General features: G+C 37.7%; 1 protein-coding gene across 10 annotated transcripts in view; it reads left to right on the top strand.

Moving 5' to 3' along the window:
• pacsin3 (protein kinase C and casein kinase substrate in neurons 3) overlaps positions 1 to 16,654 on the top strand; it is a 44,984-nt gene that overhangs the window by 16,713 nt on the left and 11,617 nt on the right. For 8 of the 10 annotated variants that reach the window (XM_079605464.1, XM_079605462.1, XM_079605470.1 and 5 more), the window contains 7 exons: positions 4,741 to 4,841; positions 6,430 to 6,586; positions 7,808 to 8,043; positions 9,253 to 9,408; positions 10,036 to 10,211; positions 14,082 to 14,202; positions 15,998 to 16,128. In XM_079605464.1, the coding sequence (XP_079461590.1) occupies positions 4,788 to 4,841; positions 6,430 to 6,586; positions 7,808 to 8,043; positions 9,253 to 9,408; positions 10,036 to 10,211; positions 14,082 to 14,202; positions 15,998 to 16,128 (1,031 nt within the window). In that variant the 5' untranslated portion in view covers positions 4,741 to 4,787. Of the gene's footprint in view, positions 1 to 4,396; positions 4,438 to 4,740; positions 4,842 to 6,429; positions 6,587 to 7,807; positions 8,044 to 9,252; positions 9,409 to 10,035; positions 10,212 to 14,081; positions 14,203 to 15,997; positions 16,129 to 16,654 lie in introns of those variants that run through there. The other 2 variants (XM_079605471.1, XM_079605465.1) reach the window with 2 other exon arrangements.

Consider the following 16,654-nt stretch of genomic DNA (forward strand, 5'->3'; position numbering starts at 1 on the left):
GATAACCGCAATAATTGTGCAGTTTAACTTTGTTACATTTTGCCATGGAAATTGAAGTGCTTAAAGAAGTGACATCAATTGCTTTAATCGAGAAGCAGAGGAATCATAATTAATTCCGGCAGGGAGTAAAGAATTAAAAAACACATCAGAAGTACACAAAGATAGTCAAAGGTGTTCCTTCATACGCAAAATCAAGGCTTGTGTGTCAATAAGAATGCATTATGTTATATATAGGCTATATATATATATATATATAAAAAGTAGCATATTAGACTTGCACTGTAAGTGACATTTTGTGAAAATGTCAAGTGAAAAATGATCGGGTTAATCACAATTATTTGTATGACAATTAGTTGGAATATTTTTACCCTGTTCACATATGGGGTCTTGGCTTGGTCTTTTTGAAATATAAAAAGTTAATAAAATCAATACGTCAAAATTGAAATGTGTATTGTTGCATAATGTGTAGGCCTACTGTCACATACTTCTTTCTATGTACGCTACGCCATTAGCGATATGCTAATATTCTATAGTAATACTAGTATTCCAAACAATATTTACTGATTTTAAATTAGCAACTGAGGTTCAAGTGAAGCTCTCATATCAGTGCTCCTCCTGGCATGTTTGTGGGAAATACCATCATCAGGAGCTGACTTTCCACTCCTCACCCCCCCTCTCTTCACCTCACAGGGAGGAAGTTCAGGGGAAGTTATCCAAGCTCTTTATTTAATGGAAAACAAAACAAAATGTGAGTCCCAATTCGCCAGCGATTGTATTATCCAAAGACTCTTTGTAGTATAAATAGTGCGAGATCACTGAAAACTCCAAAAAGAAAAAGTGCACTTTCAATACTCAGATGATGCACTTAATTAATCGAAAAAACATAGTGTGGATTGTTGGAAAACTTCATGGGCTAAAGCTTTAATTGCGCAACAGAGGGGGAGGGGCATCAGACTAAATGACAAAATATCCTTATAAAACTGCATAGTGTGTATAGTGCATCATTTTGGACGCAACCATTTTTTAAAAGATGTTATGGTTGTGAATTTGGACGCAACCAATTCAAGGACGTGAAGTCAGATGTAGAGATGATTTGTGTCGAACAACTGCAACAAATAGCAGTGCTAACAGGATCTGCTTTAAATTGGGGATGTGCCAAAACACGCTGGGGGCTAAAAATGTGTTTCAGCTTCTTTTAGTTGTTTTTTGTCTGTGTGCTTTTTGTTTGTGCTGTGCTAACGGTAAAGCAACTGTTTCTACAATTCTACAACATAACATGCTAATGGCACTGGTGAAAAATCATATCTCTAATATTTATCTCAGTATTTTCTACAAAGTGGCAATGCACCCTAAGGCATATGCATTGCAAATGAAAGGGGCGGAGCCTGGTTGGGCTAGTTAGAAGTGCCTTGAAACTGGCAGTTATGATAAGGGGCGGGACATTTCCCATAACACACTCAAAGCAGTTGACCAATCACAACACGCTGATCCAGCTGACCAATCAGAGTACATTGTGCTTTTCAGAAGGAGGGGTTGCAACGTTGTCAAATATGGGAAAAATATGTTTATATATTTTTTTACTTTCAAGCATGAAAACCTATTCTAGTAGAGCCCAAAAACAAAATCAAGTTTCACATTTTTGAAAATATTTTGATATGCCCTACAAAGTCGATTATACTGCCCAACCCTACCTTTTGTGTCATATTTAAAAAAAAAGATATCACAAACCAAGAAATTGCTCAAAACTTTAAATAAATTGCCAAAACTATGCATCCACAGCAAATGCTCTTCTATGTTGGTTCCCAAGTCCCTCTCTTATACCCCTTTTCCACCAACAAGAACCAGGTGCTGGTTCAGAGCTAGAGCTAGAGCCGGTTCGGAGTTGGTTCTACTGACGGTTCTTCTAAGAACCGGTTTGCCTTTCCACAGGCTAGAGAGCCAAAACAGAGCCAGATCTTACATCACTGTGTATACATCTCATGTTGCCCAGCAACGCTAGCGCGGCAGCGCCAAACAAAAACACACCAGGCTTGTTCGAGATGGTTCGGCTTCTCGCAGACCGATCGCCGCGTGACATTAAAGCACTGCGAAAGCGATCAAAAGCACAAGGAGTCGTATGCTCTCCAAATACTCCCGGAGCTCTGATCGGTCCGCGCCGCTCCGATGCATCTCGAACAAGCCATCAACAATAACGGACGTTGCAATACTATGGATGCTCATGGGATTGCAAAAATACATCGGAATCCAACGCGTTCGTGCAGCTCGCCGTAACTTACATAGACGGATATTATAATCGAGCTGCTATTAGCTCGACTAGCTGCTATTTAAAAATGGCGGTCACAAGTTTCTATTCGTCTTGTTGGTCACGGTAACCCCGCCCCCAGCCCCTGACGCAAGCGGTTCTTACTTGGCTCCGTTCTAGACCCTGCAATGATTTGGTGCTACTTAAGAACCCGTTTTACTGGTTCAGAGCTGGTGCTTTGGCGGTGGAAAAACAAAGAACCGATTTGAAACTAGGCTCTGGCTCCGAACCAGCACCAGCTCTGCCTTGGTGGAAAAGGGGTATTAGGGATGCTAATTTTCCATTAGCATAGCCAGTTTGGCCTGAATTGGAAGCAGATGCTCCTGCGAGGCCGATCCCACTCTTTCCTCCCTTTTGTTGTGTCTGTTTGAGGAAACTATACGACCTTGGCTCAAACAATATGACGAGAACCCAAGGCCAGAAGTGGTGCTAAATGTATACAAGCACGGGAAGAGCGTGTACAAAGTTTATTAGATGTACGCCTACTTGTTCTGTTTGGACTAAATGTAGTTTATGCAGTAGCCAAAGCACTTTGTGCATTAATAAACAGGTTATTTTAGGGCGATGAATAAGTGTTGGAGAGGCGTCGTGCTCCTATGAGCAATGGCCAATAGACACTTGCATGTCAGCAGACATATTTTTATCAACATGCCTTTCCATATTCTTACAAATAAAGTTTTTTTTTTTTTTTGCAGCAATCCCCAAAGAACTTTTTTGTAAACAGTGATTATTATGTTTCTAGCTTGTTATATGTTTGGCAACAGTTCTTCTAACCCTAATTGGTGGAGTGTTTAGCTTTTCATTTCTTAAACAACCATGTAGGAAGTAGTGTTGTCAAAATTCCCGTCTTCTGTACTGACCCGTTAAAGAAATTAAAAAAATGTGAGGATACCATCATTTCCCTGTAGCATTTTGAGCTCTGTTGAACGGATTTTTAAACACCTCTGATTGGCCATTGTGTTCAAGCGCTCAACATGTATGTCTGTGATTGGCTACAATGATCAACGCTTCAAAAACACGTTTTCTTCACAGAGCGCTTAACACAGATAAACACTGGAGCGTTTGATAGCGGCTTCTTGAAAGCAGATGCTATCAGCGTATCCGTCTATCAGTGGATCTACTTGGGATCTGCTGATTGACGCCTGCTTTCAAACGCTTCCGTGTGTATCTGTGTAAGCGCTCGGTGATTTCTATTTACAACATGATTTTGAAGCGTTTATCATTGTTGCCAATCACAGACTTATTGAGCATGAAAGCTTGAGGGAAATGCTTATCGTCATTTTTTTTTATTTTTTATTTTTTTATTTCAGTACCGGTCAGCACCTCAGCTTCATGGTCAGCGCACCGACATTGCGCTTCGGGCGACCCGAGTTCGAATCCGGGCTCGTGGACCTTTCCCGATCCCGTCCCCAGTCTCTCTCCCACCTCGCTTCCTGTCCACGCTGTACTATCCTATCACAATAAAGGCAAAAATCACCCAAAAAAAATCTTTACTTTTTTTTTTCAAAATAATTCAGAACCGACTTGGTACCTCTAATTTAATAACTAATGATCGTTGCGACGGAGGTGAATCAATCAAAACTAACTTTAGCTGGAAAATATATTTATTCAAGAACCGCTATAAAGCCAAAACAATATGTTACCTTAAATTATCCGTTTATCTCTGTAAAGCCACTTTTAAACAATCTACATGGTTAAAAGCGCTATATAAATGAAGATGACTTGACCAAAGAAGTCTTGACAACACTAGTATGACTATGAAGACACATCATGGCCATTTTACAGGATGACAGTGTCAAGATTCATCAGGCTCAAACTGTGAAAGAATGGTTGGACCCATTTTTGCCCATGAAATATCGTTAATGTATGACCACAGCTTTACTGTAAAGAACATGTTAATAATCTGAAGAATTGTTTTCCTTTTGTGCAATGGAAGGCTTCAATGGATGTTAAGTTCTTCATGGATTCTCCAATGCCATTAAAACAACCTTTATTTTAAGAATGTGCTCAACATTCAACCAGGAACATATTAAAGGGAGGACCCATTTGCTATTTTTGCGACTCCACCCAGACCGGAGCAGAGAAGCTTCTGCTTCACCTAGGTTTACCTTAGGCAGACGCAAAGCCGCTCAGAGGTGAGACTGGCCTACGCTGGCTTCATTACTGTATGGAAATACAGGATTACTGAGCCTGGGCGGATGTCTTAACTGTAGAGGCCAAGGAGCGTTGGGTCACGAGAGGCTCCTGGCAAGACCGTAGTGAAATGTCTATGGAATATGTATTTTTCGTATGATTTGCCACTGCTTAGTTTTCCGGATTGAACTTGAGGGCATGTGTCATGTAGAGACTGGTTGAACTAGTTTGTGTTGTGTGTCATTGGTTGTCATGATATGCTACAGTTGTTGGCTCTGTTTGATTTCACGACTTGTTCTTCACAGTTTGACAGACAGCCGCCATCATTCCGTGCTGCAAGGGCGACCCCAAAATGTCTTCCAACGGGGATCTGCAAGACATTGGGAGCTGGGACAGCTTCTGGGAGGTTAGTATCCCACATTCTCACACACACACACACGTACACACACACACCAAATGCTGTGGCGTTCAGCCAGGGAGTTAGAGACACTAAAGGAGCGGATTCCTGCAGATCCGACATTTCTGAGAGCTTTCTGCATTACTATTCTTCAAGCATGCTTGGTCAGGTCCATACTTGCCTTGGAGAAAACCAAGAGATATAAAGAGCTCTTAGATGGCAAAGTGAAAGTAGCATTTTTGCCATCAGTCCTGTTGACAGTTTAGGGTGTTTTTTTTCCCCTCCATTTTTTCATCACATGGACTTTTTTCAATTGTTTTGCAAAAAAGTTGCCTTTGGCTTGCACAATGGAGGACTTATACATAAGTATTATGCCATGACTACTTTCAATTAACTCCTCAGCAAAACTGCTTAGGACTGGGTGATGTTATATTTTAACCCTGTCATTTAAATGCATCAACAAATAGTAATTAGGCTTGTCACCACACCAAATTGTTATAAGTTTAACAAAACCTCACAGGTTTCATAATTCTCAATATCCCCACACTATTAATAATGTTCCCACTTCTTAATAGTGAATTAATAATAGCTAGATACTACTACTGCTATAATACAGATGCTACTTAATAATGAAACTACTATACTATAAGTATATTCATCCTTAACCAAATACAGTACACTCATAGTAAGCATCGCAAAATGTAAACTGTATTATCGCATAGTTGTATAAAGATGGATATATATATTAACAATTTGTATGTGTATTCTTAATAATAATAATATTATAAATATATCACTATGTAGAAAGGGCCCATAATATACAGCTGCTTGTAATTGAGACATGCACATGAAAAAAATGTATACTAAAAGTTTGTTTATGCTATAGATTTATAATATAACTGTTTTTTTTTTTTAAATATATCAAACATATTGGTCAATTGACAATGTCTAAAACCATTTAAAGATATAAAGATAAGCCATGACTATTTGTTTTCTTCTAAAATGATATCTGGGGTAAATTGTGCCAAAGTGGGGTTAGCTGTGTCATTGGCTCAACTAATAGTGCTTAAAATGCTGCACTAACTTCTAGTATTATGAATATTAATAAATGTAACTAATCTGCAGCACAATAAGACTTTTGAGATGGAATCATGCAGTAAATATTTTTTTCTCATTTATGTTCCATTTATATGTTTTTGAAATATAAATCATTAATGTAGTTCCTTATAAATCTATAAACCTTTCAAGTTGTGTGAACCACTTTTTTTTTTTTTTTTTTTTTTTTTTGATTTGTCATAAATGTCCCTGTTCATAAATGCATTTCGGTTATCAAGTGAAACCAGAAGAAAGCAAGTACTATCTCGATTCTCCTTGCTTTGAGGAAAACTTAAGTTAAAAATGGCACAGTTCCCCTAAACTGGTTTATGCAAGTTACAGGAAGAAGAGTCAAAACAAATCACATTTTAAAATCTTAGACTGAAATGATATATTCCTAGTTGTTAACTGACCAGATCACTGAGTCACTGAGTTCGGATTCAGAAATGTATCTGTGTGCTGTGTTTTAGTATGACTCTCTAACATGACTTTCATCGGTTAGCCTGGGAACTACAAGACGACGGTTAAGCGCATTGACGATGGCTACAAGCTATGCAACGAGCTGGTCGGCTGCTTCCAGGAGCGGGCCAAGATTGAGAAGGGCTATTCCCAGCAGCTGAGTGATTGGGCAAGGAAATGGAGGGGTATTGTGGAGAAAGGTCAGTATGCATTTACGTCTCATCTTAAAGTAGACGCATCCCTCTTCGGTCACATCAACACATTCTGTACTGATGAGCTGATAAGTGCCTCTGTCAAACATTTATGAATCTGTCTGACCTTTCATTTACCGTATCAGTGCCCACCCGAAAATAGTTGCACAGTAGTTTGGGGAAAAGAAGGTATGAATGTAATGTACAGTAATGCTGCCTTCACATTGCGCAAATTGAAATTGCGAATTGAAAATACTCCCATCAATTCGAGTCGCTGTTAGTATCTCCTTTTCAGGAAATGGATAAAACACTTGAGTAAAGTATTGCTCAATGTTAAAAATGGTAGATTCTTTACTTTATTCACAATGCTTTTGGAAAATGCAGCCCTGAATGATTCATTTGTTAATCGGACTGATATGATTGACTCACTGATTCAATGAGCCGTTCAGAGTGACTCAAAATGAGCCAAAAACTGGGATATCAAAGTTAGATTAAGACACTCTTCTCTGCTCCTCAAATGAATAAAACATTAGCCATATATAGTGTTTTGTGAGTAAAGAAGATGCTGTACCAGTTCTTTATTTACCCTTGCATTGCAAACTAGCAAAGACGCGTGCGGCACTTTATTCACAATAGTGAGTTATTGTGGGTGGAGTTATGAGGTTTGACTGACAGTTTGAGGATCCAATGGAGTTATGAGGTTTAAACAAGCTCTTTTTAATACTTTTCATTGGTTAGATATTTGCAAAGCCCACAGACAGACGTAAAGGGTGACCAATCATAATGATTTATGAAAAAAAATTTAATAACGAATTCTGGAGATACGAGTTTTCTGCCCGACAGCGACAATATACTGGATTTTGCATAGATGTGTTTTCAGCACTTGCAAAATAACCATGAGAACAGTACCTACATTTACATTTACAGTTTTAAGCATTTAGGATTGAGTGTAAATAAAGCCACTGTATCTTGTATTGACCTTAAGAAAAGTCGTGGATATGAGTGGATTACCTCCCAGTGAGAGCCTCAGGCTGGACACACATTCAGTAACCAAACCATGTGACCTTAAAGGGATAGACGCACTGACCTACAATTATAATAAGAGGCAAGACGCGTATCTAGAGAAGAATATTATACGAACTTGGTTTTTTTTATTTATTTATTTATTTACGCTGAGCCAGTAAGCAACTATCCAGTGTTATAAGCTGAATTCTGTTTTCTCTCCTGCAGGCTCACAGTATGGGACTCTGGAAAAGGCCTGGCATGCGTTCATGAATGCGGCTGACAGACTGAGTGAGATCCATATGGAGCTAAAAGAGAAACTGGTTGTTGAGGACAGTGAAAAGATTAGAAACTGGCAGAAGGATGCTTTCCACAAGCAAATGATCGGTGGATTTCGCGAGACCAAAGACGCAGATGAAGGCTTCCGTAAAGCCCAGAAACCCTGGGTCCGAAAACTGAAGGATGTGAGTCTTCTCCTTTTGCAGAATACTACAATAAATGATGGCAGAGAGAACTAAATATATAGTTTAAATCCACTTTGTCTATCTTGTTTTGTTTTTCGTTGTTAGTTCATGTTTACTACTATTGGTTACAAATTAAATATTGTAAAGTGTTGCCATTTAGAAGAATGCCAAAAATCTGCTTTTTTTTTTTTCCTCTCCATGTAATAAGTTGATGATGATCAGTGATTGTCAAGCTCCAAAAGTGACCAAAAACAGGGTTTCTGCAGGTCTCAAGTTTTAATTCGCCTTTACACAAATTAAGGGTACTAAAATCAGAGCAGAAAGTCTTAATTAAAGTCTTAATTTCCCCATTGTGGGACAAATAAAGGTTTTTCTTAAAGTCATGGAGTTAAATGTTGCATGCATTGCAAGAAATGTATATCTTCCTCACTATGTTTGTCCTGTTTTTCAATACAAATATCTAAACATCTTTAAATAAAGGGAGATTTACTTAAGGTGCAAATGAAAATGAATGATCTGTTAATGTTTCAAAACTTCCTTAAGAATTAAGTCGCTTTTTCTGAGATTGGCAGATATTTGTTCTTGATTTATTCATAAACTAACTTTATTTTTATCAATTTCAGAGAAAATAAGACTTCATGTTTTATTATTTTGTGTATCCAGTAAATGCATTGAGAATCTTTAGACATTTGCACTGGAAAACGATACGAAAATACTGAGGGAAAAAACACAATTTTTGGGCAGAGTGATCAGAAGGTGCCGTAAAATATATTTCCATATTCTAGTGGTTGAGAGCAGAGTGATTGAAGCTACTTATAAAAAAACAAAAATGAAACGTAATAGATTTCTCTTAGAAGTTATTTGTTTAACTCTGAAGTGTTGTTTGTGTTTCTCCCTAGACACGTTGTGTTCCCTTGACTTTATTCCTTGCATTTTATTTACTTAGTCTTAAATTTGCCTTCATAAACCTGCAGAAACCCTAATGATTGGTTTGTTGTATCCCAAGACTTCTAAAGCAATAGCTTAGTATGAGAAACAGACTGAAATTAAATCTGAAAACTGAATAATCTCGACGACTGATTTGAAACAATGTTAGGATGAATGAGTCTTTATTTCAGGTCTATAACAGTGTTTAAAGAAAACTATGTATCACGGTGTATTTCAGAATGAGTAAATGGTACGGATGTGTAAACCTTTTCTCTGCGATAGGTGGATTCTACCAAAAAAAGTTACCACCAAACCCGGAAGGAAGAGCGCACGGCATTGACCCGTGAAACTCATGCCAAGGCTGACACCACCAAATCCCAAGAGGAGGTCCGCAAGTTCACAGATCGCCTGGACAAATGCACCCAAGAGGCAGAGAAGGTACCATGAGAAAAAGCACAGACACAGCCGTTTTAGTCATTTTAGTTTTGTGAGGTTTTTCCATTAAGCTGCTAATTACTGTATGGAAAGCTTGTCAACAAGTGTCCATGTCTAGGTGGAAGGAGATGGGTGGGGAATGACAGAATTTCCATCAAATGTAGACAAGACAAGGCTTGCTTGTTGCTAGTGCCAGTAGTAACGCTCCTGTGGTGATGCCTTACTGTGACAATGATAAATGATGGGTGTGAACAACATGTTTCTGAATGTGTAGTTTAATTCACAAAACTACACTTTATACTGCAAAGGTGTAAAGAGAATGATTTTATTTATTCATTTATTTAGAGGCATTTTGCTTTGTTTTCCCATAATTTATAAAAGCAGACTTGTCTGTCTTTCAGCTAGTCATGAAATTCATATTAGTACATTTACATTTCATTTATATGATGCTTTGATCCAATGTGATGTACAAGCTTGAGCTTTCTCTTTTAGTTTCAACAACTCTCCATCAATTCCATCTATTCTGAACAGGAAATTCTGATCTTTGTTAGTGACCCTGTGAACTAAACTGTGTCCCATGACCTGCTTGTTTTTTTGGGGGTCTTTTTTTTTGTGGTTGTTTTTCCTCAGGCTAAGGAGCGTTATGAGAGAGCCCTGGACGAGCTGAATCGATGTAACCCACGTTACATGGAGGACATGGAGCAAGTGTTTGAAATCACCCAGGAGGCCGAAAAGAAGAGGTTGTGCTTTTTTAAAGAAGTTCTTCAGGACATACACCAGCACATGGACCTCTCCAACAATGATGGGTAAGTCCTTCTGCTATGTCACTGCTTCACACACACTACACAGACACTTATCTTCTAGGACAGCATGCTTGGTATCGAGAACCGGTTCCAAAAAAAAAAAAAAAAAAAAACAGGGATTCGATAATACACGCACATTTCGATTCCTCTTATTGATTTCTTTGCTTAGAAAATATATTATATTTACTAGGGGGTGTGACGAGAAACTCGTTTTTTATTTTTTTAAGATTTCCTCAATGACAAAATTCAAGACTGGAAAAATAGTCTGCAGGTTTCATTTTGAAATGTTTGAATGAATCATCGTCATTTCAGTTCTACTTTCTGAGAAAGTAGTTTTGATATTGGGAGACAGGCTATTGTATGCAGCCTAATTTGCGCGCGTTTTACTTTCACTTTCGAATTCGCAATTGCATGTAGTCTATAGGGAGCAATTGTGCTGAGCACGCATTCTGCAAGATATGACATTTATCAGACGCTTCGATGGTTAGGCTGTTGCGCAACGGATCCTCTGCCATGGTCTTGTCAGTCATCTCACTTGCTGTCGTCACGTGATCAGTGAACTCGTGCACTGTGTGCGACTGCAGCTCATGTTGGATGAGCAGAGCAGACATGTACAATAGTTTACAATTAAAGCGACCATTGTCTAACTGAATTAAATGGGTTTTATTTCTATAAAAAAGCAAAATGACATTGGAAGCGTAGTGTAAATGTAGCGGTGTCATATTCTATGCTAATTTCACCCTCACGCTCCTTCATGGTGATATTGCGAGACAGCTTTTCACCTCGACATGAGATCTCGTCACACCCCTAACATTTACAGACCCAAAGAGTGTGGAGTCGTCAACCATAGAGCTGTTTTGGGCCCCGGGCTCCAGTGGTGGTGAATTTCTAATGGGTCGAGTGTGAATGAAAATAGTATTGATGCCTAAACATGCTATCTAGTTAGGGGACTCATTACAGTTTGACGCGGAGCCACTGAGAGACCGACAGGCACAGATGTTGTGCAATGAAAACTGACATGAGAGAAATGGGGAGCTGTCTCAAACTTTACTCAATGTCAAGTTCCCATTTATAAAGGCCATATCAATATCCTCAGGCTCTTGAAATAGTTTCTGGTCATTTATGCGTCTCATAGCTGAAAACTGAAATAATGAAGAATGTTAACCATTAATAAGTGCTTATTTGTTTTTTCCGTGCTCTCTGCTATCATTTTGTTTACTTAATGAGGAATTCAGAGCATGTCGTTGACCATTAACCAGGGTCGTTTCAAAAGAGCTACAAGCTAGTGCAACTCAGCTTTTATTTTTTATTTGTAATCAATGAGCAAATTGCTCCATTCGTTTTGTGTTTTCGGTGTTTGATTATTCAGCATGGAGTTACATGTTCAGAATGGCAACAAAAACAACACCCTTCAAACCTGTCTCTGCAGTTTTGTTGAGTTGTAATTACAGGGCTTGTGCTGAGCTGTGTGTTAATCGTATAGTATAGTTTCATGTACAGGAATCTTTCTGTTTACTTTATCCCTCCCTCGTTCTTTGAATTTCCATGGTACTTAATGTTCACTGGCCCTTTTGTTCTGGTAGCAGTGGTGATGAAATAAACTTTGACAAAAGAACTAGATTTGAAGAAAATGTGCTGAACAAAAGTTATCGACAGGAGTCTAGTAGTAGAAGTCCACCAATTTTCAACCAGCTTTGTATCTTTATTTATTTCATTACTGTGCTTACATGTCCTGTGCATTGGGTTGTCAGCACCAAATCCAAGCCTATTCATTTCCACACCCAAATTTAGCATTTTAATCGACAATACATTGTTTGTATTGCAATAATATCGTATCGTGAGTTCAGTATCAGTATCGAATCGTGACATGAGGGTATCGTTACACCCTTAGTATTTTTGTTTTGGAAAACTTTTACTTCACTACAATCCAAAGCATAATATCATACTTTTTACTCCATTACAAACATATCATTCATTCCTCGTCATTTTTAATTGAAAAAAATCGATGTCCATTGATATTGTAGCATATTGAAGTTTAGTATTTTGTTTGATAGTGTATAGGTTTTGATAATAAAATCAAATGTTTGCTTACTTGCAGCTCGGTACAAATCAGTTGTCTCCACTAATCTTTCTTATTGACTAATGCTGGCTAGAATAAATAATAAATGTTTTCAAAAGTGCATTTTGTGTGTTGGAATTTAATGGCAAAAGGGAACACCACAGCTCTTTTTCTCTTTTCTCTAGTCATGTAGCACCAATTTCTTAGTAATTAAGTAAAAGCCCATCTTGTCAGCTGTGAATTACCCATTTAAGTGAACATACTACTAATAGGTACTAGTATACATCTTTCTAGGGGTAGATAAGGTAAAAAGTTGTCCTTTTGTACTCCCCAAAAGTTTAACACTGTGCAGGATGCGTTACATGTCACAATATATTTCTCTGTGTTGTACAATTGTAATTCTTTGCACTTGGGTCTTCCTCAGTCATCTCTTGCTCGTCTCCAGATTGTTCAAAATGCAGCTGCAAGGCTGTTGACCAGGGCAAAGAAATATGACCATGTCACCCCTTTTTTAGCATCGCTCCATTGGCTCCCGGTCCATTTTAGGATCCAGTTTAAAATTAAATTCCATTTTTGTTTTTAAAGCTCTTATTGATCAAGCTCCTCCTCATATCAAAGGTCTTCTTATTCCACATTCATCTTTACTCAGCCGAGTTAAGGCTGTTCTAAAGCGGCTCCGTGTAGAGACGCAATGCCACCTAGAAGCAGACTTAGACATAAAAAATGTTGGTTTAACTTAAAGCAAGTTGCCTTAATTTTAATTGCAACAAACTCAAAATTTTGAGTTAATACAATGAAGAAGAATGGTTTAATAAACAGAAACTCAAAATAGTATGTTATCTTCACCACATTTGTTATCGAAGTTGATTTGACAAAAGATAAAAAGTTGTGATAATAACAAATAAAGAAAATTATTTTTTTACAGTGTATATATTATATTCCTAAAATCATCTCCTTGAGGACGATATTTCACGTCGGTCTGGTGACATCTGCTGTTCTTCCAGAAACGCCAACGCTATATCACCATTGTTCATTTGTTGTGCCTTCTCAAACTCAAACTCCAAAGGACTTCTGGCTCTTTGAAAAAAATGTTTTTAATCCTGCGGTGATCTACCCGGTGTAAACATTCAGAATTTCTTTGTTGCATTTGTCCCAGCTGGAACAACTTTTATTAAGAAATAGAAAAATCGTTTTAAAAACTAAATTAATTTAAAATCGCATATTTTTATTTCCAGTTTTATTTAATTATTTTTTAATACATTTTATAACACGTTGTTAAAACGGTAGTAATGTTCAAATCAGTGTTTCCCGCGATTCTAATTCCTGTGTAAATGCATTTATCCCGCTTCTGAGGAGCAATAAACATTCTGTGTAAATGCATTTTGTTTTATTTTATGCCGCTTCAGATTTGGTTTCTGTGCCGCATTCCTGTGTAAAGATGCCTTAGCAGATCTTCAGATAGGTTTCTATCGTATGTCCCTCGCCTTGCACCTTTTATTATCATTTTTAAAAAGAGGCCGGAAACGTATCTCTTCTCCCAGGTGCTTTAATCTTATTTTAATATAGTCTGCTGTTTATTTTTTATTATTATTCTGTTTACTCTGTTCAGCACTTTGGTCAGCTTTGCTGTGTTTAAATGTGCTATATAAATACATTGTATTTACTATGCGTTTTAAAAATACAAGCATTAGTAATAGTGACGTTTGTCTTGGCAAGCACCATCGATTAAAGTTGGTGTAACCTGTATTTTTGAACATGCACTTCCTTGTGCACAAATAAAACCTGTTCTGAGTATGTGGAAAATCCCCATGCAGATTCAAAGCCCTGTACAGAGACCTCGGGCAGACCATCACCTCAGCCAGTGACACCGAGGACCTCAGGTGGTGGAGGAACACCCACGGGCCCGGCATGAGCATGAACTGGCCACAGCTCGAGGTACAGTGCAAAATCATGCTTTGTACATTTATATTTGCTATCTCAGAATGCCAGGAAAGACGTTTACCAGATGCAAACTTAAACGCTAACATTTGCCTAGAAAATATATGACATTTACAGACCCAAACAGTGTGGCGTCATCAACCATAGAGCTGTTTTGGGCCCCGGGCTCCAGGGGTGGTGAATTTCTAATGGGTCGAGTGTGAATGAGCTGTTGTCTTTGCACGGCCCATGAGTGGGTTCTGGAATTTCGGATCCTTCTCCCTAATGGCAAATCTTTCCCAGCCCTCCTGACCGACACACACACACACACACACACACAGGCAGTGTCAGCACCTCCATTTGTGCAAATGATGTTTGGACACACATGACGGTCTGTGTATGGATGCATTGTTGAATCTGAGTGTGTCTGAATTTTTTTTTAATCCCCCCACACGTTGTGAATGTTTAATCGAGCAGTAGATTCAACTTAACTAAAAGCTAAAAACGAAGCTTTTAGTCAAGTTTGCCCAGGTAAGTGACACCTTCCAATTCCGGAGGAATCTTCTGGCGTCCTCCCTGTTCTGTCAGCACACTGGAGGTCTTTGTATGGCAGTAATACAGTTTCTCTCTCTCTCTCTCTCTCTCTCTCTCTCTCTCTCTCTCTCTCTCTCTCTCTCTCTCTCTCTCTCTCTCTCTCTCTCTCTCTCTCTCTCTTTTATATCAAGTGTGTGTAAGAGTGATAAATAAAGACAAATTACAACGTGTGGATACGCCATGGAGAAACCACCTAATGGTTGAGGATGGTTTTAAGCCTGTTTGGGGTTTAATTTACAAGCCACCATTGACTAAAAAAGTTGGAGATCTGCAGTGGCGAGTACTACATGGCATTGTTGCAGTCCTCTTTCTCTCTTTCTCTCTCTCTCTCGTGCTGTTATGTCAGAGTCACATTGTGTGACTGTTCTGGAATGTTGTTCTGCTTTAAAGGGAGGGGGAGGAGGGGGGGGGTGTATACAGTACTGGTCAGAAGTTTGGAAACATTACTATTTTTAATGTTTTTGAAAGAAGTCTCTCATGCTCTCATAATAAACCTTAAAATAGAATTTATTCCTGTGATCAAAGCTGAATTTTCACCATCATTACTCCAGTCTTCAGGGTCACATGATCCTTCAGAAATCATACTGATATGATGGATGATTTATTATCAATGTTGGAAACAGTTGTGCTGCTTATTTTTTTTTCTTTTTAATCTGTGATCATTCTTTTCCGGATTCTTTGAATAATACATTTCTAAAGTAAGAGGATGTATAAATCAGTCTAGTAACTGAAGGGTTAGTAAAAAAACTAACCAAAACACTGTTATAATACTTTTATTTTAACTACATGTAACATGTAACAAGGACAAAATAGTAACAATGTGTAAAAGTGTTACCTTTTTTTAAATATACGATTACATTACATTCATTAATTTCTAAAGTAAGAGGATGTATAAATCGGTCTACTAACTGAAGGGTTGGTTATATATATATATATATATATATATATATGTGTGTGTGTGTGTGTGTGTTTCAGAAGTTGTTACTGCCATTATTATTTTTGGTTACACTTTATTTTGTAGTTATATATTTAAGTACTGAGTTATATTAATTAGGTTAGGATTAGGTTTTGGTTTCCTTTATAGTAATGTGTAACAAGGACACTGTAAAGAAGTACCTTTTTTTTTTTAAATATATGATTAAATTCAGAAAATTATAGGAACTTGTAACAAGTTACATGTGATTATGTATTTTCTCATGTGCATTTGGTGTTTTAACAGGAGTGGTCACCAGAATCGCACCGATCCATCAGTCGAAAGCAAAGAAACAGTCATTCTGATGACGTTGTCACTCTGACTAATATAGTGTCGGCGGGAAACGAACCCTCTCAGACCCCACAGGAAACTACAAGGTACATCTGACCAACACACTCAAATGCTCATGCACAAAGAAAATATTCACATGTATATATATTTTTAATTTTTTTAATTTTTTTTGTTTACACCTGGTCACTTCATGTGTTTTGACTGATTGGATAGCTGTCTGTTTAGTTAAATATCTTCTATTTACACTTTACACTTGAATGAATTTACAGATGAAACTCAAACTTAGAATATGGTGCAAAAGTTCATTTATTTCAGTAATTCAACTTAAAAGGTGAAACTAATATATTATATAGACTCATTACTTGCAAAGTGAGATATTTCAGGCCTTTATTTGTTATAATTTTGATGATTATGGCTTACAGCTTATGGAAACCCCAAATTCAAAATTAGAATATTGTGAAAAGGTTTTCATAAGCTTTGAGCCATAATCATCAAAACAAATAAGCAAATAAGGCGTGCACAAAATTGGTGAAACATGAACACTACATTTTTTTTTCACAAAATAATATTTGAAAAAATTATATTTGTCAACCGCCCGAAAAGTGGTACACT

Source organism: Phoxinus phoxinus (assembly GCF_949152265.1).
Source record: "Phoxinus phoxinus genome assembly, chromosome: 2".
Lineage (NCBI taxonomy): Eukaryota > Metazoa > Chordata > Actinopteri > Cypriniformes > Leuciscidae > Phoxinus > Phoxinus phoxinus.